At 54.0% G+C, this 23461-nt stretch overlaps 2 protein-coding genes and 1 non-coding gene across 4 annotated transcripts; 2 read left to right on the forward strand and 1 right to left on the reverse strand.

Annotated features, from left to right (window-relative positions):
* Positions 1-4: 4 nt before the first annotated feature.
* TRPT1 (tRNA phosphotransferase 1) lies at positions 5-2880 on the forward strand. Of its 2 annotated transcripts, none has more exons than XM_067748590.1 (8): positions 5-112; positions 466-549; positions 771-852; positions 1728-1897; positions 1986-2160; positions 2367-2423; positions 2499-2609; positions 2739-2880. In XM_067748590.1, exons 2-8 carry the CDS (start codon positions 475-477, stop codon positions 2828-2830), a joined length of 762 nt encoding a protein of 253 aa, XP_067604691.1. In that variant the 5' UTR covers positions 5-112; positions 466-474; the 3' UTR covers positions 2831-2880. The 2 variants fall into 2 exon arrangements, with proteins under 2 accessions (XP_067604691.1, XP_067604690.1); XM_067748589.1 differs by lacking the exon at positions 5-112 and adding an exon at positions 119-286.
* FERMT3 (FERM domain containing kindlin 3) lies at positions 2817-22157 on the reverse strand. Its single transcript, XM_067748576.1, has 15 exons — positions 22030-22157; positions 21285-21457; positions 18289-18522; positions 17954-18073; positions 17688-17856; positions 17371-17473; positions 5941-6048; positions 5645-5779; positions 5515-5564; positions 5301-5425; positions 5002-5108; positions 4663-4896; positions 4185-4309; positions 3494-3635; positions 2817-3382 (listed from the first exon to the last, which is right to left on the reverse strand). The coding sequence occupies exons 2-15, from the start codon at positions 21442-21444 to the stop codon at positions 3203-3205; spliced, it is 1992 nt and encodes a 663-aa protein (XP_067604677.1). The 5' UTR covers positions 21445-21457; positions 22030-22157; the 3' UTR covers positions 2817-3202.
* Positions 13544-13650, forward strand: LOC137231384 (U6 spliceosomal RNA). The gene has a single exon (XR_010946506.1). It is a non-coding gene; the product is annotated as a U6 spliceosomal RNA (small nuclear RNA).
* Positions 22158-23461: the final 1304 nt, after the last annotated feature.

Consider the following 23461-nt stretch of genomic DNA (forward strand, 5'->3'; position numbering starts at 1 on the left):
GAAGTACCCGCCCCCTTCTTCCTCGGCTTCTCATTGGCCGGTCCTGGCGCTCAGGGCCCGTCGGGGTCAGCTGACGGGCCCGTCCGGGTCAGCTGCCCGGCCCCCGGAGTCGGTGAGCCTTCCCGTCTGTCCCGGCTCTGTTCCTCTGGCCGGCCCAGACATTTTTGCCCCGTTAGCCTGGTTGCCGGCCCCGCCTCCCCAGGCCCGCTTTGCGGGGCAGACCAGGAGCCTGGGTCGCAGGGGCTTGACTTCCCTGGGCCCTGTGGCTGACAGAGTGTCACCTTGGGCAAGTCTTGCTGGGCCTCAGTTTCCCTATCTGCACCAGGGAGTTAGGGGTGGGAAGTGAATTTAGAAATCTGAATATCTCCCTCCCAGCTCTCACATCCCGAGGCTTTGTGACTTTCTGGGCATCGTGGGGACATGGGAAGGTCCTTAACAGTCTCCACATTTCACTGCTCCCCACAGGTCTTGGCCATGAACGCCTCTAGAGGAAGGAGGCAGGAAGCAGCAGGGCCCAAGGGTAGAAGGGCTCACAGACCCCGGGAACAGGTGCGCCCCCTCCACCCTCACCCCTGCTCCCAATGTGGGAGGGCAGGGGAGGGGGTCCTGCTCCCTGGGAAATGCTGGTCGGGTGGGAGTGGGGGCGGATGGATTGTGCTGTTCCCGGGGAGCACAGGGACTCCTCTCCCTCTGGTCTCCTACAGCAGATCACTGAGTTCAGCAGGGCAGGGTCACCACGGGGACTAACGGCCGCCTCTGGGCTCTTTCAGGACCGGGATGTACAACTGTCCAAAGCTCTGTCCTATGCCCTGCGCCACGGGGCCCTGAAGCTGGGGCTTCCCATGGGGCCCGGTAAGTGAGCATCTTAGAGGCTGGGCCCAGGAGTGGTTGGAGCCCAGGGAGCAGTGTGAGCCTGTCTGTGACTGCCTTCCCTCATGGCTCCCACCGCAGTCCTATGAGAACAGCACAGAAGGTACATCCCTTCCGTGTATAGGGAAGACCGAGGCCCAGAGCCCAGTATAATGTCCAGGGCAGACTGGGAGAGGAGCCTCTGTCTGGGCCAGGCCTGGTGATACCTCCAGCCCAGTGGCCCAATAAACACTTATCCCAAGACTGGGCACTGTGAGGGTGTTGGGGTAACTGATGTTTACTGAGTGTCCGCTCTGGGCTGGGTACTGTGCTCAAAAGGGTCACTTGATCTTTGTGACCCTCCATGAGGCAGATCCTATTCCCATATAAGTTGAGAAACTGAGGCTCAGAAAGGGGAGCCTTTCTTTTTTTTTTTTAATTACTTAATTAATTTTTAAACTTTTGGCTGCCTTTGGTCTTCGTTGATGCGCACGGGCTTCTCTAGTTGCGGCGAGTGGGGGCTATTCTTTGTTGCAGTGCGCGGGCTTCTCATTGCAGTGGCTTCTCTTGTTGTGGAGCACGGGCTCTAGGAGTGCAGGCTTCAGTAGTTGTGGCTCGTGGACTCTAGAGCGCAGGCTCAGGAGTTGTGGCACACGGGCTTAGTTGCTCTGCGGCATGTGGGATCTTCCTGGATCAGGGCTCGAACCTGTGTCCCCTGCATTGGCAGGCGGATTCTTAACCACTGTGCCACCAGGGAAGTCCCAGGGGAGACTTTCTAAAGGTCATACAGACTCTGTTCTCGTTGCCTGTGGCTTCCCCTGTTAACTGGGGCCCAGGCCAGAGCAAGTTCAGCTCCTGACCACTCTACCTGCCCACAGATGGTTTTGTGCCCCTGGACACCCTCCTGCAGCTGCCCCAGTTCTGCAGCTTCTCAGTTGAAGATGTGCAGCGTGTGGTGGACACCAATGGGAAGCAGCGGTTCGCCCTGCAGCCAGGGGACCCCGGCACCGGCCCTCTCATCCGGGCCAATCAGGGTCACTCCCTGAAGGTGGGAGCTAAGGGGACAAGTGGGAGAGCCATGTGAGACCCCTGTCTGTGAGGGGGTCTCACTGCTGCCCATTCCCCATCCATCCCAGGTACCTGAGTTGGAGCTGATTCCCCTGGAGACCCCACAGGCCCTGCCCCTGGTGCTCGTCCATGGCACATTCTGGCAGCACTGGCCATCCATCCTGCTCAAGGGCCTATCCTGCCAGGGGAGGACGCACATCCACCTGGCCGCGGGACTGCTTGGGGACCCTGGTGTCATCAGTGGTCAGTGCCCCCCCAAGCTACTCCCATCCATTCTGTGCTCCCAGGTCCTCCTCCAAGGGTCATAGCCTCTTGTCCAGGGGCAGCCCAAGCCCTGCATGCAGGAGCAACCCCCCACCCGCACCGTAGTGAGCTCAGGACCCCAGCCCACCCAGGTTTGATAACCACAATCCAGACGCCCCAGACCGCAGCTCCAATTGTCTACTCAGGCATGCGGCCAAATTGCGAAGTGGCTGTGTTCATCAACGGGCCCCTGGCCCTGGCAGGTGAGTCTGGACACAGCAGGTATTGCCCCAGGCCTTCAGAGAGGGCATGAGTCACATCTCTGGCTCTGTCTGCAGATGGAATCCCCTTCTTCCGCTCTGCTAATGGGGTGATCCTGACTCCAGGGAACGCTGATGGCGTCCTGCCTCCCAAGTATTTCAAGGAGGCCCTGCAGCTACGCCCCACCCGTAAGAACCACCACCTCACCACTATTCTTTGTGCCTGAAGCCTGTGCCCTCTGCCCTCACCTCTTTCCCAGCTCCCAACCCCAGACTGACTTAGTTCTCCCTTCTCTAACCAACTCTTTTCTCTCTCAGGAAAGCCCCTCTCCTTGGCTGGTAATGAAGAAACAGAGTGTCAGAGTGACCCCAAGCACAGCTCCAGAGGAAGAAGGATGACCCAACAATAAAATATTTTTTTTAATGTAAAAAGATAACAAAAGAGAAACTCCAGTTTGAACCTATGAGTCATCATCCTGTAGCTGTAGCCAGTCTTCCTCATGTGCTCAGGGACTACAGCTAGGTCAGGGGTGTTGGTCTTGGTCACTCAAACAGGGAAGGGCGGGTGCTGTACAAACTAGAGCCCCCTCTCCCTAGCCTGCGGGATGGCAGAGTCTGGCCCAGCCAGGTCCCTGGTCTACACAAGGCCAGTGACAGTGGGTGAATGTGCCCAGCTCGGTCAGTGCACGTCTGGAGAGGATGTGGGCAGTGAATCCTAATGGGTGTGGGCTTTGGAGCGGTCATGGAAGGTGGTGAGTGGGGCGGGGGCAGTAAGACAGGCTTCAGAAGGCCTCGTGGCCTCCTGTGAGCTGCAGGAAGAGGTCCTCGTCCAGCTCCTCCCCGCGGGCCCGCTCCCGCGTTGACAGGAAGATGTAGCCCCCAATGTACTCATGCACGATGCGGCAGCTGGCAGATACGCAGCTGAAAGCCACGTTGATGTGCTCGTCAAACTCAATGGCTACCTGTGGGGTGGGCAGTCAGAGGGCTGGTCGGGGGTGGGATGAGGGAGCAGCCCTGCCCTGGTTGGGTCTGGCCCAGCCCGTGTCCCTCCCCCACCCTCACTCCCGGCCCACCTGCCGGATGTCCCAGTTGACATTCCACTGGCGCATGTTGCTGAAGCGCCAGGTCTTGACCACGTCGCCCACGGCCAAGTCGATGCGGATCAGTCGGTTGTTGGCGATGCCCAGAATCTCGTCTTTTCTGCTGCCCTTGAACCTGGTGCCCAAGGGGAGAGTGTGAGCTGGGGCCCCACCCTTCGTGGCCCCGGAGCCCTCCCAGACAGCCAGGTGCAGAGCTCAGCAGCAAGCTGGCAAGTAGATCTCTTAGGTTTTCTGGGTCTCAAGTTGCTCATCTGGAAAATGGGGGTTAATTACTATAATCACAATGACAGCATTCAGCAGCATCAGTCCGTGCTTTTCGACAGCAGCTTTTTTTTGTAGCATCGTCATCCACTTGCTCCTATCTTTGCAGGCTTGGAATAGGGGCAGTCACAGGGGCACTTCCTGACACAGCAGCCACCCAGCCCTGTCCTGCAGGTCAGCTGCCCAAGGCCCAGAGAGGAAATGGTGTACGGCAGAGCTGGGACGGGGCGGGATCCCCTGCTCTCCCCGCCTGATCCCTCTCTTGTGTTTGCAGGATGGAAGCGGGTGCACGCAGGCTGCCCTCGGTAAGGTCTCCCCGCAGAGGACGGGAAGGAAGGCTTCAGATGGCTTCACCATCTTCAGAGATGGTGCTTAGCAGAATGGACCGGGGTGGTACTCATACCTGACCACCACGTAGGAGATGCCGAAGTCAGGCAGGGACTGCCAGGCCTGGATGAAGCGCAGCTGGGCCTCAGACAGCGAGAGTTGGGCCACATTCTGGTGGGCTTCCAGGATCCGTGGAGTGAGCTGCGGGACAACGCTGGTGAGGGGCTGCCAAGGTCCCTGAGACCCCCTGCCTGTCCCCATCAGGGAGACAGGATGCTGAACCTGGGGCAGGGCCAGTGCCCAGTGTGGGTCCACCTGAGTGCACCCTCTCACCGTTCAGCACATGTGAGCTGAGCCGGGCCCTGAGGTGGACATGGGCAGCTGGACCGTGACACCCCCACAGAGGGTGGGGAGCAGCACGCTGTCTCAGGGACACAGGTGGGAGAAGGAGCGAGTGAGCGTGTGCGTTTCCACAGGAAGGCTCTGTGGACATCCAGGGCCAAGGGTGGCCGGTAAACCCTCTGGCCATTCCCGCCACCTACTCCCTCTGGCACCTGCTTGGCCTTGAACTTTCGCTGGAAGCGGGGGGCGACAAGCCCGTAGGGGTTGAGGCCCTCGGCGGAGGCATCAGGGCCCTGGGGGTGGTTGCCTGAGCCCCCGCCGCCTGTCCGCTGCAGGCTGAGGAAAGCCAGGATGGCCTGCACCTCGCTGGAGTAGCTGCTGTCCGCCATGGTGCGGCCCTTGGAGGCCAGTCGGCATCCGGCCATCCAGCGGGCGTACTGCTGCTCCTGGGGGGGGAGGGGGGGAGAGGGAGGTGAGGGGCTGGCGAGGCTCTAGCTCAGCCCCTGCCCTTGGCCTGGCTCAGCCCTGGCCCCTGCCCAGCCCTCACTCACATCCTGGCACCGCAGGTAGATCTCACTCATGCCCTCAGGGGAGGGCACCAGGAGTTTAATGCAAAACTTCTGGCCTGAGACGTTGACATCAGGGACCACTTCACAGCCTGGAGGAAGAAGGGGGGGGGCTAGGCTGGGAGAGGGAGCCCTGTTGAGAGGGCCCTGGGTGAAGGCCAGTCCTGCACAGTGGCCACAGGTCAGAGGGCATCTTCCCTGCCCCCAGGAGGAGACAAGTGAGAGCATTCACCTGGCCAGCACACAGCCCTTGTCCCTCTCCTGGCCAATCCGCCCTCACTCACCCTTGAGGTTGAGCTGCTGAATGGGGTCCCCGGGGGCCTCGTCCTGGCTCTTGTAGTAGGACAGCGTGGTCTCCTTGAACACTACCCAGTGCTGGCGGTACCCCTTCAGGGTCAGCTTCCGGGGCCTGAGGGTGAGGTGGGAGGTTCGTGACAGGCCCCCTCCCTCCCTCCTGGGCCCCTCCAGCAGGGCTGCCAATTCTGGGCCCAGACTCACCGGAAGATCCGGAGATGGTCCTTGAGTTCTGGGATGGTGGTGAGGCTGTCCTGGGGAGGAGAGGAGTCAGGGGGGTGCTGGTACCTGCACTTGACCCTGACCCCAACCCCTGACTGGGGCCCCTCCTCACCAGCACGTCCGTGCGCGCTGACCCCTCCAGCTTCACCTCCAGGTTGCTCAGGGCTGCATCCAGGTCATCCAGCCCCGGGTCTGTGCCAGGCGGTTCGTCCGCCTCCCCACTCTGGGACAGCTTGTTGATGTGGTACTGGGAGGAGCACGTGACCAGGGAGGGCTGAGCGGGCAGCCCCTTAGCCCAACAGTGCCCTCAGCTGGGCTTCCCCGGAGGTGGGCCCCCGCCGGAACACCCTCCCTGCCCTGGGCCTGGCGCGCACCTAGCCACCCGGGGTTCCCAGGCCTGCCCGGCACCTGTAGGGCTGCAAACACCATCATCTCCTCCTCAGTGCAGTCAATCTCCTCCAGCAGCAGGTCCCACCGAGCCTGCTCGTACAGCTGCGTCAGCCTCACCGGGTCTGTCTGGAGCGGTGGGAGGGGAGGCTGGGTTGGTCGGTGCTAACTGCCCTGAGCACCCCCTGCAGCCAGCTCCTGCGAGCCTCAGGCCTCAGCCCTGCCCTCTGTGCTGTGCAGGTTCATTTGGTGGCTCCGCAACCCCAATCCCAGCCTGCCAGCCCCATCTGCCCAGGAAAGCGGCAGCCCCTTCCCTCTAAACCTCTCTGTGCAGATATTGAGTATTTGTCTGCTGTGTGCCCTGCATGCTGCTGAATGGACAATGGGGACCAAGTAAACCAGTCGGTAAATAAGTGAAGTGATTCAACAGTACAATCAAAGCGAGAAAGGAAGTAGCTTCCAAAGGGCATCTCACTTGTGTGCTCAGGCAGGAAGCCCACAAGTTTGATGGTGATGAGAGAAAATGGAACTGGGGTGCGGCTGCACTGAGACCTGCGGATGGACAAGCCACTGAAGGGAAGAGTGGTAGGAAGAACATTCCAGAGAGAAGGAACTCAAAGGGGGATCCCAGTTACCCACAGAAGACCAAGCCCACGCTCCCTCTGAAACCTGCCAAAATTGATAGCAAAGGCATAAGAAGGGTAAACCCAAAAGGACAGAGAAGAGAGAGGGGAGACAACTACGGCTGGTGAGAGAGACCGACAAAATTTTGGAAGATGAACAAGCAAAAACATGGACAGGAACTGAGTTGCAGGGAAGGAGAGCTGGGATCTCACACCCTTTTCCCTCTCTTGTTCTATGGCAAACGCACTAATGAATTTTGTGACCACGTAGAAGGGTGAGATAGGGAGGGTGGGAGGGAGATGCAAGAGGGAGGGCATATGGGGATATATGTATACATATAGCTGATTCACTTTGTTATACAGCAGAAACTAACACAATATTGTAAAGCAATTATACTCCAATAAAGATGTTAAAAAAAAAAAAAGATCAGAAAGCAAACAGCAAAAATACTAAGATCTGAACAAAGGCATCCAGTTCACATGGCGGACAGGCTCAGGTCTGGGATCCTCTGGGAGGCGAGGGTGGGCTGAAGTGAGGATCACAGAAAGTCTATAAAGAGAGCACTTCCCTCCCCACTCCCTGCAGCCAAGTGACAGCCGGCTGGCACCAGGTAGAAACCAGAGGTTTACTCTCGAGATGCTGAGCCAGAGGTACCCCTGCATTTGGTACATCTGGGTGTGGGGCGCATTGTGCTGAAAACAGCTGAATTAAGGGATAGTTGGCATGTTGAAAGGTGAGACATCCCCAGCCCTTCCCCACTTGTCACCAAAGACATTGGCAATGAGCCTACTATTCCCCAGTCAGGAGATCAGAGCATTCACTGCTGAGAAGCCAAAGAGAAACCCCCCACAGAAAGTGGCATTCCTGCCCCATCTTCCCCAGGAGGCCTAAAATGCCAAGCCCTATTCATCTACTTAGGGTTTCCAACTGGCTTCTTAGAGCCTTACTTCTAAATATGAAAAGACAGGCAGAGATTACCCACATTTTAGGAAAGCTGCTGGAATGAACAACAAAGACCCATGAACTATAGTCAGGGGAAAAAAAGAGCTTGGAGGAAATAAACACAATGTAGGGAGCAGAAAAAACTTCAAACACCACCAGTCAGAATCCTTACAGAGACAAAATACTGCACTCATAAAACAAGAACAGGACGCTATTTTTAAAAGGAATGTGGGGCTGCCCTGGTGGCGCAGTGGTTAAGAATCGCCTGCCAATGCAGGTGACACAGGTTCAAGCCCTGGTCCTGGAAGATAGCAACTCAGCCCGTGTGCCACAACTACCAAGCCTACGCTCTAGAGTCCGTGAGCCACAACTACTGAAGCACACATGCCTAGAGCCTGTGCTCCGCAACAAGAGAAGCCTCCGCAATGGGAAGCCCACACACCACAACGAAGAGTAGCCCCTGCTCACCTCAACTTTAGAAAGCCCACACACAGCAACAAAGACCCAATGCAGGGCTTCCCTGGTGGCGCAGTGGTTAAAAATCTGCCTGCCAATGCAGGGGACACGGGTTCGAGCCCTGGTCCAGGAAGATCCCACATGCTGCAGAGCAACTAAGCCCGTGCTCCACAACTACTGAGAGTGTGCACCTAGAGCCCGCGCTCTGCAACAAGAGAAGCCACCGCAATGAGAAACCCATGCACCACACAAAGAGTAGACCCCGCTCCCCACAACTAGAGAAAGCCCACACGAAGTGACAAAGACTCAATGCAGCCAAAAATAAATAAATAAATATTTTAAAATTAAAAAAAAAAAGACTCAATGCAGCCAAAAATAAATAAATAAATAAGTTTTTTATAAAAATAAAATATAAATAAAAGGAACGTGATTATAAAGTTATAGTAATTAAGACAGGATGACATTCACAAAGAGAGACAAATTGATCAATGTAATCAAAGAGAGTCAGAGAGAGACCCACACATGTATGTTCACCTGACTTAAGACAAAGGTGATCTTGCCATCACTGGGGAAAGGATGCTCTTTTCAGTAAATGGACCTGGGTCAATTGGATACCCATATGGTACATTTTTTTTAATTTAAAAATTAATAAAGTTTTTGTATCCCTACCTCACACTACATACAAATATCAATTCCATTTGGGTAAAAGATCTAAATATCAAAGTTAAAACAATAAAGTCTTTGGAGAAAAATAGGCCTACATCTGTGTGATCTTAGAATAAAAGATTTCTTAAACAGGGTGCAAAAAATTAATCATAAAAGAAAAAATACGACTCACATTATATTAAAATTAGGGGCTTCTGCTTAGCAAAATAAACCACTAAGAGGGGCTTCCCTGGTGGCGCAGTGGTTGAGAGCCTGCCTGCCAGTGCAGGGGACACGGGTTCAAGCCCTGGTCTGGGAAGATCCCACATGCTGCAGAGCAACTGGGCCCGTGAGCCACAATTACTGAGCCTGCGCGTCTGGAGCCTGTGCTCCCCAACAAGAGAGGCCGCGATAGTGAGAGGCCCGTGCACCGTGATGAAGAGTGGCCCCCACTTGCCGCAACTAGAGAAAGCCCTCGCACAGAAACGAAGACCCAACACAGCAATCAATCAATCAATCAATAAATATTAAAAAAAAAAAACAAAATAAACCACCAAGAGAATGAAAAGGCAAAGCACAGAGTGGGAAAATATATTCACAATATATTTATCTGTCAAAGTACTCATGTACAGAATATATAAAGAACTCCTACAAAGCAATATGAAACAGCCAAGCAACTCAGTATAAAAACTGGCAAAAATTTTGGAAAGAAACTTCACAAAAGAGGATATCCAAATGGCTAATAGCCACACGAAAAAGTTGTCAACTTGATTAGTCATCGGGGAAATGTAAATTAAAGCCACATAAAAAGCACATCAGGGCTTCCCTGGTGGCGCAGTGTTTAAGAATCCACCTGCTGGGCTTCCCTGGTGGCGCAGTGGTTGAGAGTCTGCCTGCCGATGCAGGGGACACGGGTTCGTGCCCCGGTCCGGGAAGATCCCACATGCCGCGGAGCGGCTGGGCCCGTGAGCCATGGCCGCTGAGCCTGCGCGTCCGGAGCCTGTTGCCCCGCAACGGGAGAGGCCACAACAGTGAGAGGCCCGAGTACCGAAAAAAAAAAAAAAAAAAAAGAATCCACCTGCCAATGCAGGGTACACGGGTTCGAGCCCTGGTCCGGGAAGATCTCACATGCCGTGGAGCAACTAAGCCCGTGTGCCACAACTACTGAGCCTGCACTCTAGAGCCCGTGAGCCACAACTACTGAGCCCAAATGCCACAACTACTGAAGCCTGCATGCTCTAGAGCCCGCAGGCCACAATTACTGAGGCTGTGTGCCACAACTACTGAAGCCCCGGCACCTAGCGCAAGTGCACCACAACGAAGAGTAGACCCCGCTCGCTGCAACTAGAGAAAGCCTGCACGCAGCAACGAAGACCCAATGCAGCCAAAATAAAAACAATCCTTGCAGGATCTCAGTTCCCCTACCAGGGATTGAACCCAGGCCAGGGCAGTGAAAGTGCTGAATCCTAACCACTAGACCACCAGGCAACTCCCAAGAAGGTTCTTAAAGCTTCTGGGGCCTCCCCTCCCCTTTCAAGAAAAATTAAAAGGGTCACACATGGAAGGATTGAAAATAAAAAATGCATTGGACTCCCCAACAGCAACACTGGAAACTAGAGGACAATGGGAAGGTGGCTTCAAAATTTGGCAGGAAAATGTTTCAAACCTAGAATTCTGTACCTAGCCAAACTATCATGCAAGTGAGGGTAGAACAGAGACCTTCTCAAACACACAGGATTTCAAACCACTTAGGGGAAGCTATTACTATTTTACCATTTTAGGGGAAGCTATTGAAATATATGCTCCATCAAGATGAGGGAGTCAGTCAAGAAAAAGGAACACAAGAGATCCAGGAATCAAGAAATCCAATATAGGAATTCCCAGGAAATAGTGAAGGGAAGTTCAAGGACAACAGTTAAGCAGTGGGTCTAGACTGCTACCATTCCACGGTTCTGACCAGGAAATAACACTGACTGATATCCTAAGGTGATCGATCATTTTGAAAGGGGCATCGTCCTTAGGTTGCAATGTTGGTTATAGAACATCCCACCTCATCACTCTGAAGATGCCCCATGGCAAGCCACAGACTCACAGAGAGTGTGCAGATAGCCTTTTGGGGTCTCTCTTCTAACTGTACACAGACAGACAATTAATAGAAAAGAAATAAACCAAGAAAGGAAGTATAGTTACTCTGTGGCTTAGCTAAGAACGTTATTTATATGTGTTACTATTTACAGCCACACTCATGTTGTTTTAACCAAAAGCTACAACACAGGTCAACTGCAAAGATGCAAAGAGATGCGTGTGTTGTGGGAGAAGGAAGGAGGACATAAGACAGATAAATCTTCACCTTTCACACAAAGTGAATAGATTATGCGTGAAATGAAAAAGTCAAGGGAATAGACATACATAAGCTTGTCATATAGATGTAAACACTAGAATAAAAAGCTACAGAGTCAAAACCTATAGTCTGTAGGGATCAGAAATCTGGGATAAAGAGAGGTGGGGTAAGGAGCTGTTTTTTGTTGTTTTTTTTTAAATTGTTGTTATTACTATTAGGACTATTCAACTCTTTAAGCCACCATATGTTACTTTGATTAAAAATAAAATTTAAGCTTTTTTTTTTTCTTTTGGCCGCACAGTTTGTGGGATCTTATTTCTCCAACCAGAGATTGATCCTGGGCCCTCAGCAGTGAGAGCACAGAGCCCTAACCACTGGACCTCCAGGGAATTCCCTAAAATTTAATTAAAACAGAGAAAACGACAAAGACCAAACGGGTTTTAGATACTGGACAACAGACCACACAGAACAGGGATCCCTGAGAGAAGGAAAACAAGTGAATGGTGAGGTTGCCCCACGCTTGCTGCCTGGAGCAAGCATGCCTGCTGTAGCCAAGAGGAGGGCCCCAAACGGAGCCCCGCATATTCCCTGAGGAGAGCAGGTGCAGTTGAGAATCTGGGGAGTCCAAGGCAGCTAGAATTCACAGGACAGAGTGTTACAGAGGAGAGAGCTGCACAGATAGAAAACTCTGGATGGAAATCAGCAGAGGGCTCCTCTTTAGTCATTAGCTGGGTACCGATCAGCACACGTGTATAAGGAAATAACTCAAGGCTAGAAAGAAACAGTAAAAGGAGCAGGTGGAACACTTCCCAGAGCTCACATGAGGGTGGGAATAGTTCATATTCCCAACACAGATTAGAGAAGCCTCACCATATATATAACATCAGAATACTCAGAACACGTGAATTCCCTGGTGGTCCAGTGGTGACCACTGCCAAGGGCCGAGGTTCAATCCCTGGTCAGGGAACTAAGATCACACAAGCCGGGTGGCAAAAAAAAAAAAAAAAAAAATACTCAGAAGGCTCTTGCCACAGTAATGGGGTAAATTAGCCCTAGATTAAAATTTAGATGCTTTTTTCTGATCTAATTAATTATTATTTAATTATTATAAATTATAATGATTAGTTCATGTTCAAAGCAAACCTTAGAAGGAGCAAACTGTTTCCAAGTGTCTTAACTTCAAAACAAGGTTTAAAGATATTTAAAGCACTACCAAAAAAAAAAAAAAAATCCAGGACCCAAGAACATAAGATTTGTAGTGTCCGGCATCAAATAAAAATTTTCCAAAAAACAAAAAAAATTTCCAGGCATGAGAACAAGCAGAAAAATACAATTCATAATTAGGAGATAAATAGTCAATAAAAGTAAATCCAGAAACGACACAGATAATAGAATTAGTAGACAAAAACACTAAAAAAAATTATTTTAAATATATCCTGTATGTTCAAGAAGGTAGAGAAAAGCATGAGCATGTTAAGGAGAGATGGAAAATATTAAAAAAGGTCAAAATTGAACTTCTAGGCAGGGTATTAATGACATATTAGACACGGGAGAAGAAAAGATTAGTAAACTTGAGGATAGAGCGGTAGAACTATCCAAAATGAAACACGGAAAAATAAGACTGGGGAAAAAAACACTGAACAGAGCATCAGTGAGCTGTGGGATGATTTTAAGCAGTCTAATAGTCATGTGACCAGAATCCCATAAAAGAGGGGGGAGCAGAAAATATACCTGAAAAAATAAAGGCCAAAATTTTTCCAAAGTTGATGAAAACTATAAACTCAGATTGAGGAGGCTCAATGGACCCCAAGCATGAGAAACCTGAAGCGAACCAAGGCACGTGATCATCAGATTGTTTAAAACCAGTGATAAAGAGAAAATCATAAAAGCAGTCAGAAAAAAACGTGTGTTTCATACAGATAAACAAAGAGAGACAAGCCACAAGACTGTGAGGCAGAATTTTTAAGGAAAAAAATAATGTCAGCCAAGAATTCTACAACAAGTAATATCTCTCAAAATCAAAGGCAAGGGCTTCCCTGGTGGCGCAGTGGTTGGGAGTCCGTCTGCCAATGCAGGGGACACGGGTTCGTGCCCAGGTCCGGGAGGATCCCACATGCTGCAGAGCAGCTGGGCCCTGTGCCCTGCAACGGGAGAGGCCACAACAGTGAGAGGCCCGTGTACCACAAAAAAAAAAAAAAAAAAAACAAAGGCAAAAGAATGACTTATACAGACATACAAAAGCTGAAAGAATTCATCACCAGTAGACCAGCTTGACAAGAAATGTTAAAGGAAGTCCTTCAGGCAGACAGAAGATGGTACCAGCTGGAAATCCAGATCTATACACAGGAAGGTGAAGACCCGGCAGGGAATGGTGAGTGTGTAGGCAGAGAGAAAAGACTGCTTTCCATATTATAAAAATGCATTTGCAGGACGATTGGCTGATGGAACTTTTCTGTGTCTTGACTGTATCATGTCAAGGTCCTGGTTGTGATACTCGTTGGGGGAAACTGGGTAACAAGTCTCCAGGTATCTGGGATGTCATGTATTAGTTCTTACAACTGTCTGTGAATGTACAGTTATCTCAAAACTAAAAGTGTAATAAAAAAATAATGGACCGTACTCGCTTTGGCAGCACATATACTAAAATTGGAACGATACAGAGAAGATTAGCATGGCCCCTGCGCAAGGATGACACGCAAATTCGTGAAGTGTTCCGTATTTTTATATGGAATCTAAAAAAAAAAAAAAAGTCATGAAGAACCTAGGGGCAAGACGGCAATAAAGATGCAGACCTACTAGAGAATGGACTTGAGGATACGGGGAGGGGGAAGGGTAAGCTGGGACAAAGTGAGAGAGTGGCATGGACATATATACACTACCAAATGTAAAATAGATAGCTAGTGGGAAGCAGCCGCATAGCACAGGGAGATCAGCTCCGTGCTTTGCGACCACCTAGAGGGGTGGGATAGGGAGGGTGGGAGGGAGGGAGACGCAAGAGGGAAGAGATATGGGGACATATTTGTATGCATAACTGATTCACTTTGTTATAAAGCAGAAACTAACACACCATTGTAAAGCAATTATACTCTAATAAAGACGTTAAAAAAAATAATGGACTGGTTAAAGTAAAAATAATCATGATGATGACTCAACAATTCTACTCCTAGGTATTGATATATACCCAAGAGAAATGAAAATATATGTCCACTCAAAAACTTGTACATGAATATTCATGGCAGGATTGTTCATAACAACCAACCAGTGGGGGTAAAACAAATGTCTATTAACTGATGAATGGATAAATGAAGTGTGGCATATATGTACAATGAAATATAATTTTACAATAAAAAGGAATGAAACACTGAGACAGGCTACAACGTGGATGAACCTTGAAAACATTACGCTCAGTGAAAGAAGCCAGCCACAAAAGGCCACACGTTGCACGATTTCATATATATGAAATGTCCAGAACAGGCAAATCTGTAGAGTCAGGAAAGAGATTGGTAGATGCCTGGGGCTAGGAGGGGTGGGGGGTAAGTGAGGAGTGACTGTTAATGGGCGTGAGATTTCTTTTGGGGATGATGAAAATGTTCTAAAGCTGATTGTGGTGATAGTTGCAGAACTCTGTGAATATACTAAAAACCATTGAGTTGTTACACTTTAGACGGGCAAATTATATGGTAATGAATTATTTCTCAATACAGCCATCATCATAATAATAACAGCAACAGGGAATTCCCTGGCAGTCCAGTGGTTAGGACTCCGTGCTTTCACTGCCAAGGGCACGGGTTCGATCCCTGGTCAGGGAACTAAGATCTTGCAAGCTGGGCGGCGCGGCAAAATAAATAAATAAATAAGAATAACAGCAACAAGGATGACGATGTATCGTGGGCTTTGACGTATGTAGAAGGGGAGTGTGTGATAACAAGAGCGCAGAGGCTGGGAGGGGAAGAGGGGATCCCACTGTAAGGTTCTTACACTGCAGTGAAGTGATGTTTCACTGGATGGTAATTATAACCCCTAAAGCAACTGCTAAAAAGAGAAAAAAAAAAGCAGCATAGATAATACACTCTTATAAAGGAGATAAATGGAATCATGAAAACCACTCAATCCAAAAGAAGGCAGGCATGGGAATTCCCTGGAGGTCCAGTGGTTTAGGACTCGGTGTTTTCACTGCCAGGGACCCAGGTTTGATCCCCGGTGGGGGATCCTGCAAGCCACGCAGCACAGCCAAAAAAAAAAAAATTAATTAAAAAATTTAAAAAATAAAAAGAAGGCAGGGAATACACAGGGAGCATAGCCAATAATCTATGACAACTATAAATGGAGTATAACCTTTAAAAATTGTGAATCACTACATGGTATACCTGTAACTTAGATCATATTGTTCATCAACTATACTTCAATAAAAACCAACAAACAAAAGAAGGCAGGGAAGGAGGGAAAAGGGCACAACAGCCTGGAGGATAGGAAGGAGCACGGGGAAGTGGACGGAGAGGAAAGGGGGGCTGGGCGGGTGGGAGGGAGTGGGCAGCGCCAGGGCCAGATCAGCACGGTCCTGGGCCACAGGCACCCACAGGAGCCTTTTAAGCAGGATTTACAGGACCTAATGCACCTGTAAACGTTCATTCCAGATACTGCGTGGAGGTTGGGGAGGCCAAAGGAGGAGAGAGGCCCATTAGGAGGGGCTGCAGCAACTCACACGAGAGAGCCTGACGCTGCACAGATGAAGGGATGGAGAGGAACGGGTGGTTTGGGATGTTTAGTTCAAGGAAGGATCAACAGGGCACAAGGAGGGATGAGATGAGAGGGAAAGGGAAAGACCCAGAATAGTGTAAGTGTGGGAATTTTGCCATGAGTCCATGGTGGGAGGATGTGCTGGGCAGACTTGGAATCAAGAGTTCTGTTTCAGGACTTCCCTGGTGGCGCAGTGGTTAAGAATCCACCTGCCAATGCAGGGGACACGGCTTCGATCCCCGGTGCAGGAAGATCCCACATGCGGCCGAGCAACTAAGTCCGTGCGCCACAACTACTGAGCCCGCGTGCCACAGCTACTGAGCCCACGTGCCACAACTACTGAGCCCATGCACCGCAACTACTGAAGCCTGTGCGCCTAGAACCTGTGCTTTGAGAAGCCACCACAATGAGAAGCCTGAACACCGCAACGAAGAGTAGCCCTGCTCGCCCCAACTAGAGAAAAGCCTGCGGGCAAAAGCGAAGACCCAATGCAGCAAATAAATAAACAAATGAATAAATAAATAATTTTAAAAGGTTACTATGTCCAAAACAAGTAGGCTTATCCTAGTGGAAGGCTACTTTCAAAAAAAAAAAAGAGTTCTGTTTCAGGCAGAAGCTGAGATGCCTGTTAGGTGCCAGAGCAGAGACAGCCATTTGGACGTGAGAGTCTAGAGCTCAGGGGAGGGAGGTCTGGGCTGGAGGTGGTAAATCTATAAAGAGCACAGACATGACCCTTAAATCCAGGAGGCTGGAGCTTCCTGGGAGAAAGGGTAGAGAGAAGGAGGCTGGGGAATGGAGCCCTGGAGCCTGCAACTCCCAGAGGCTGTGGAGACAGGAGGAAGGGCTGAGGAACCTGGGCAAGGCAGCTGCAGACCCTTGTGCGCGTGGGGATCCCAAGTGGCCAAGTAAGAAGCGGATGGCGAACCTCCCTGGCCATCCAGTGGTTAAGACTTCCATTGCAGCGGGTGCAGGTTTGATCTTGTATGCCGCGTGGTGTAGCCAAAAAAAAAAGAAGTGGACGGGAAGTGAGCAGGGGACAGATAGCATGGAAGGCATGGTCGCCTCAGCAGGACAGGGACTCCAGGATAGAAGACTCTGGGATAGAGTTGGCTGAGGAGAGAGAGGGAGTCGAGGGGCACCCACAGGAAAGGCTTGCGGGGAGCAAAGACGCTGGACCCCAGGGTTCTAGAGACAATGGCGCTTAGCAGTTTTGCAGTGAAGGCGGTTCAGAGAAGTGGGGCCACAGGTAGAGGGAGCACCTGGAGGTTTTCCAGATGGATTCATGGAGCCTGTTGGTTGCCGGTGGGGACGGCAGGCAGGGAGGGAGAGAGGCACACAGGTGCCCACCCGCAAAGCCTCGTCTTTCACCTGCCCCTAGTCCCTGCAGGTCCCAGTGCCACCGCCTCCAGGAAGCCTTCCCTGAGTGCAGGTGTGGGTGCCTCCCACCTGAGCAGCCTTCCCAGGGGCACCTACAACCGTCTACACTGAGCTGTGGTCATTATCTCCCTGATGGTCCTTGAGAAACAGGTCTTGCCATCAACCGGGGCCCAGCACCATGTCGATGGAGTTAATAAACGGGTGTGGATGGACAAATGGACAGATGGACGGACCCCTACACGTGTCTAACGTTCCTAGAGCCCAGACCCCCGAAGCAAGGTCCCCGTGTCCCACTGATCCAGACACCCCTTCTCCCTGACGCAGCCCACCTTGGGATCCAGGTCGAAGAAGCTGTAGTACTTGAAGCGCAGCCAGAGCATGTCCCCCGCCTTGATACCCTGCTGCATGAGGCACCGCGACGAGTCCAGCCACCTGGGCCGCAGCGCAGGCAGAGGCTGGGTCAGGGCTGAGCCGGGGGCAGTGGGGCGGGCTGGGGGGCTGGGCAGGGGCTGGGGCGAGCACACACGTGCAGGAAAGGCCTGGGGACAGGCGTGGGTTTGGGACGAGCAGGACACAGGGGAGGGTGTGGGCTCTGGGAGCAGGGGCTCAGGCACAAGGGCAGGTGAAGACCCGGCAGGCGAGGCACCTGCTGTGGAGCTGGGTCTTGTCCAAGAGGGAGCTGGGCCGAGGCAGGCGCTGGAGCAGCAGGGGGTCTGGCGGTGCCAGTGGCCGGCTCAGCATGTGGTAGCAGGCCTCGGTCTGGGCACTGTCTGAGAAGTGGGCTGGCATCCCCCGGAACGACACAGGTGCCACGCCTGGAGTGCGGGTCACGGTCAACCAGGCCCGGCCCCGACCCCAGGCCTCCGGGGCCTGCCCTTGTGGCCGCCCCTGGGCTGCCCCGCCTGCACTCACCCCCGGCCAGGACGACCTTGGTCAAGTCATACACCTCCTCCTCCGGCTCCTTTTCCTTCTTCTTCTTCTCCTTCTTCTCAGGAGCCCGGAGCAGAGACATCTCCTCAGGGTGCCGGATACCTGAGAGGAGCAGAGGTCTCAGCGGGGGCTGGGGTTCTGTCCTGTGACCTCCCGCCCCACCCATGGGCAGTTCGGGGCAGCACACAGCCCCACGAGCCGGATGGGGAACAGCTCAGCAAGGTCGAGGTGACAACAGCTGGGCCTGGAAAGGGAGGGAACATGCCCCCTGGCAGGACCCTCGCAGGGGGCAGAGTGGGGACCAGCCGGGGACTCACTGAGGAGCCGGCAGATGGCAGCCACAGCCCGGAAGAGGGGCTGGGAGAAGCTGGCTCGGAGGCGCAGGGCACGGCGATTGGGCAGTCGCAGGATGACAGGCCGGTGCTGGGGCCCAAAGAAGAGGCGGGCGTCCGCCAGGATCCCGTATTTGTCCAGGGTCCAGTGGGTCTGCAGCAGCCATTGTCTTTTCTGTTCCCACCAAATGGCATGGTCTGACCAGTCCTGCTTCCGCTCTGTGAGGCCACAGGCAAGGGGGGCCACGTCAGCCTTGGAGGGCCCTGCCCCCAGTGCTGAGCACAAGGCTGGAATTCAGAGGTGGTGACCGCCCCTCCGCTGCCCAGGCCAGGGGCAGGGCCAGGCGGGGTTGGCTTGGGGGCTAGGACTGAGGTCATGGCAGAACGGCTCTTTGTTGGCTAACCCTGCTTGTTCCCTGGGCTCAGTTGCTACTGAGGGGAGTCACTTCCCAGGGGAGCCCCCAACCCAGAATCTTCGTGCTCCCATCTCACACACTCCAGTGCATTGGGTTCTCCCGTACAGCACCTCCTGTATCCTCCCACAGTTCCTGGCTTCATGGCTTCTCTCTGGCATTCCTGGGAGCCAGAGGCAACTGCAGGGCCTGGGGCTGTGCCGGGCACGCAGCAGCAGGCACTCCATGAATATCTAGTGGTTACTAGCTCTGTGACCTTGGCCAAGACCTGAACCTCTCTGGGCCTCAGTTTTCTGGTTCCTGAGATGCGAGCAGCAATGGACACTGCGCAGTGCCTGCCGCCACGTGGTGAGTGCATGGTGCCTGTGACACAGGCGTGCGGCCGCATCAACACGGCGCATGGGCCTTCGGATAGAAATGCGAGCACTTCGAGGTCATGCGGCTGGTGAAGGAGGACACGTGCTCTCCTCTCCGTCTTCCCTTCAGGAGCCTGAACTGGTGCCGGGTGAGCACAGTGGAAGAGCAGAGCCCACTAGCGTCAAAGCCCTTCCTGGGGAGTGGTCCCGTCCTCTGCGCCACCCCCCTCCCTCTTCCTCCTGCCCTGTCGCCCTCTGTGCCTTCCCTCTGTTCTTGGTTTTGTGGCACCCACTCCCCGTCTCCTCCTGACCCTTTGCTCTTGTTCTGTCCCGTTGGCCCCCTCTCCTGGCCTGCCCCCGTGCTTGCCCGTTGGTTCAGTCCGAGGACCCTCTTCTCCCTCCTTAGCCACGGCCTCTTCCCGGGGTCTCACCTAGTCTAGGGCTTCATCTTCCTGCTGTGAGCCCCAGGCCAGAAACCCACAAGCCACTGGCTAAGGGGCACGTCCACTGGCTTCAATCATTCCAGAAACCTTTTTTCACCAGCCCGTGTGCCCGGCTCTGGGACTATAAATGTGGTGACTCCTAGTCCCAGCCCTCAAGGTGCCCCACTTCACCGCGCTCTGCCTGACACTGGACAGAGGTGCCCCCTCCCCTCAGCAGCTCCCTGGGGGCTGGGTGACAACGGCTCTCCTGCCAGGCCCGAGCTTCCTCCCTTTCACTTTAGCCACCACATTTTACCAACGCCAGCCCTCCCCCAAACTCACCTCCTGTCCATCGTCACCCGACCCAAGGGGCCTGCCTTAGCCTGACAGCCTCCCACTGGAAACCTTTCGGCACAGCTGCCCTCCACCTCCGGGATGGAGTCCAAAACGCCTTATGGCATTCACGCCAGCCTCGTTTCTTGTCATACTCCAGGAGTCCTCCCCAGCCTAGAGGCTCCAATTCAGCACCGCACGCTCCCACGCCCCAGCGTGTCGCCTTGTTCCTCGCTGCTGCGGCCCCCTCTCAGGATTCATACTGTCCCGGGCTAGGCGCAGCCCCTGTGCTGGCTTCCCCCGTGCGGCAGCCAACACTCAGCCCTGTGTCGGCAGCTAAAGGGTGGGTCCCACCTGCCCGGCTGCGCTCCAGATCAGGGGCTGGCCCAGCCAGCATGGCCATCAGTCGACCTCGGATGTGCTAAGGAGTGAGTGGGAGCTGGGGGGTGGGCACAACAGTATGCTCGGGGCTGGGGACAGGAGCTGGAGGGACTTGACCCCGGGGGTCCCTGCAGCGGGTGGAGGAGTGGGTCCGGCTGGCCCCTTGTTCAGGCCTCGCGCTTTGCTGTGGGCCAAGTCCCGGGGCCAACCGGCTCTTCTCCCGGAGCACCCGGTCGTCACCCTCTCCGCCCTGTTCGGCCAAGCCTGCCTGAGTCTCTGTCTGACACCCGGTCTCCTGAGGGACCCTCTACTCTCCACTTCTGCTTTCACAACCTCCTTGGGCCCTGCCTTCTCGAGGCTTCCCTCACCGCCTCAGCCCTGTGGCCGGGCTGCCCTGCGGCCCCGTGCTGTCCACAAGCCACTGACCTCCCTCCCGGCCGCCCACTCACCCCCACCCCCGGGGGACCCAGGACCCAGGCTGGCACTATCGCGGGCCTGCCTTCCGGCTCGGGCTATCAGAGTGGGCCCGCCGCCCTCCCAGGAAGGGGCAGCCCGCACCCCCAGCAGGGAAAGGCGATGAGAAGCCCCCGCGTCAGTGGCCCTGCTCCCCTCCAGGGCTGATACCAGAGGCGGCTGTGCTGTAACTTCCTGTGGGGGCAGGGCCTTCTCACCCAGGCTGGGCCTGTCACCAGCCTGCTGAGGGCTTCCTTCCGCCCAGTGAGAGGGTGTGGGAGCCCCTCCCCACGTCAGCAGGAGCCCCCTCTGGGCTCCTCTCGACCCCCAGAATGGGATCTCTGCCTCAGCCCAGGCAAGGCCTCTCCTGCCCCAGAAGTGGGTGAACGGAGGACCGTGGCCAGGTCTGCTCCTCGGGGTCTTAGTGGAACCCGTTGGAGCGGGAGGAAGGGAGGAAGGACAGTGGGAGGGAGGGGAAGTGAAGTTGGGGAAATGTCTTTTTTGGAACCAAATGATTAAGCTGGTGCCTGAGTCACTGTGACTCCATTATCGAGGGCCACGCAGCAGGGCTGGCCCGGAAGTGCCAGGGGACCCTGTGGGCAACGGGGGTGGTGGGCACTCACTGATCTCCTCCACGATCTTCAGGAGCACCCCACCGATGTGTGACTCCCCTGTGACCCGGAGGGTGACCGACTCGGCCTCGGGGTCCTCCTCTCCTACAAACACCCGCAGCTCCCAGGACGAGTCGATGTAGTCCCCGGTGGCTGTCTTCATCCCCGCCATGGCTGCGGCAACTCTGGGAGAGGGTGGGAAGGAGGCAGGGTGGGCAGCTGGGCCCTGGTAGGCTGCCTGTGATGCCCGGGACAGGCGGGGGCCCAGGGAGCAAGCCCGTAAGGCAGAATGCCACGGCAGCAGCAAGACGCTGGGAGCTGAGTTGTTGCAGGCGAGCCTCAGACCCTCTCTCCGTCACAGATGATTGGGCTGAAGGGACCTTCAGAGTCTGTGTTGCCCAGCCCTCTCCCTTCTTGCAGACGGGAAGACGAGGCCCGGTAAGAATAAGAAGGGCCTCACTCGACATCACCCAGCTCGATGCCAGAGCTGAGCACAACCTCCGTCAGCTTGCTCAGCCCACGGCCCAGCCCAAGCCCACACTGGCAGCTGCCCACCCTAGAAACGGTTGTGAGCCCAGGTCAGAAAATAGTTCCAGTCAGGCCCAAAGGTCAGCTCCATCATCCCAAACCAGCCAAAGCCTCTCTAGGGCAGTGGAAAGTCCAGGCTGCCACATGGAGAGAGGCATGCTGGGCAGAGGGGCTGCCGGAGGGCGAGGAAGAGAAGGGTCCTTGGGTCTTCAGCCACCGGCCGGCTTACCTTCCCCGCAAGGGGCTGGGGCTGGAGGTGGGGGTCGGAGCGTCAGCCGCTCCTGGCTGCAGCCCGCACACCTGCAGACCACTGTGTGCTTCCTTCTCCTCTCTCTCCGTGGAGCTTCCTTCAGAGGCCAGCCCTGGCGCCTTATCAGAGCAGGGCGGGCCTGGCCCCTCCCCAGGGCGTGCTGGCACTGGGGGCAGGAAGCAACAGCCAGCACCCTGGTGGTGGCGCGGCAGGGGTTCCAGTGGGGCCCTGCCTTTGCTCCCAGTGAGCACAGGAAGCAAGTGGGGCTTGTGGACCCAAGACCACACAAAGGGTCCCGTCATTTGGAGGGAAGCTCGATTCAAACTAGAGAAGCCACCTATTTGTGTTCCCTTGTCGGAGCCATCTCTCATCTCCAACCTGTCGTGAGGTGGGGGTCCTTGGGCTGTAAGCATCACTCAGCTGCAGAGTCTGGAGAGCAGTGGAGTTCAAAGGGTGGGATCTGGGTTATTTAGGGACCTGGCAGGTCAAGTCAGCTCAAGCCCCGAATGTCCTTTATCACCACAAAGTAGATCCTTAAAGGCCCTGAGGGAAACGACTTTATGTCTTTCCTGTCCCGTTAAGGGCCTCTTTTCCAAACTTGTCAACCTTAGAACTGCCCAGGGGAACAGCTGAACAGAAATTGGCCCCTGATGTTTCACTACCTGCCTCTCCCACGCCTTCAGGTTTCAAGACTTCAGACTTGCCACCTCTACTGTGCCTCCACCTGCATCGCTCCCCTCTGGGGCCAGTACCCACAAGACTCACTCCTGTCATGTCCCTACGCAAATGTGACTCAGAGGGCCCCTGGTGGCCCAGCGGCTTCCTATCACCTGCAACAGGATGTAAGCTTTGGGAAAGCAAGGTCTTATAGTCACTGGCTCCCAGCAGAAATTCAGCCTTTCTAGACAATCAATTTGGGGATGGAGGGAACAGAGCCTGAAGAGACAGTAGCACCAAAGGTGCAGCAGAATCCCTGTGGAGGACTGTGCCACCCAGATGGGAGAGGCCTGCTGGGGATTCCCAGGGGAAGGCCAGCTTATGCAGTCAAGGCAGCAGGAAGTGCAGCCAGCTGGTGGCCTCAGCAGCTTCCTAGCCCAAAAGCTGCACTCCTGGAACAAATGAAGTTTTAGTCCAGCCCCAGAAGCCACCCCAGTCCAAGTAGAGGGTTTTTAGAAAGTTTGTTTCAACTGTGGAAAAGTGTAATTAAAACATACTTTGAAGTCAGTTGAGAGCAGTGAGTTAAGAACTAAAACTAACATACAACTAACACAGAGCAGCTGACAGATTTGACCTTTCCAGAAAGGAGGTCTGAAGTGTCTCTTGCAATAGAAATTGTTTTCAATTCTTGAGTGGGACCCACTGTTCTCTGGATCTAATTGGTTTCTGGCTTTGCGATTTGAGTGTGGAGAAC

This window comes from Pseudorca crassidens, chromosome 9, assembly GCF_039906515.1.
Source record: "Pseudorca crassidens isolate mPseCra1 chromosome 9, mPseCra1.hap1, whole genome shotgun sequence".
Lineage (NCBI taxonomy): Eukaryota > Metazoa > Chordata > Mammalia > Artiodactyla > Delphinidae > Pseudorca > Pseudorca crassidens.

Bases quoted from the DNA above. Each gene is read 5' to 3' on its own strand.
- FERMT3 (XM_067748576.1), bottom strand. From the start codon at position 21,444: ATGGCGGGGATGAAGACAGCCACCGGGGACTACATCGACTCGTCCTGG. The intron at 5,780-5,940 runs GTGCCGGGCAGG...TGCTCCTCCCAG, and splicing joins TGGTGTTTGCAGCCCTACAG to TACCACATCAACAAGCTGTC. The intron at 5,109-5,300 runs GTGAGTGAGGGC...TTCTTCCTCCAG, and splicing joins TCAGCAGCTCAACCTCAAGG to GCTGTGAAGTGGTCCCTGAT.
- TRPT1 (XM_067748590.1), top strand. From the start codon at position 475: ATGAACGCCTCTAGAGGAAGGAGGCAGGAAGCAGCAGGGCCCAAGGGT. The intron at 1,898-1,985 runs GTGGGAGCTAAG...CATCCATCCCAG, and splicing joins ATCAGGGTCACTCCCTGAAG to GTACCTGAGTTGGAGCTGAT. The intron at 2,424-2,498 runs GTGAGTCTGGAC...CTCTGTCTGCAG, and splicing joins CGGGCCCCTGGCCCTGGCAG to ATGGAATCCCCTTCTTCCGC.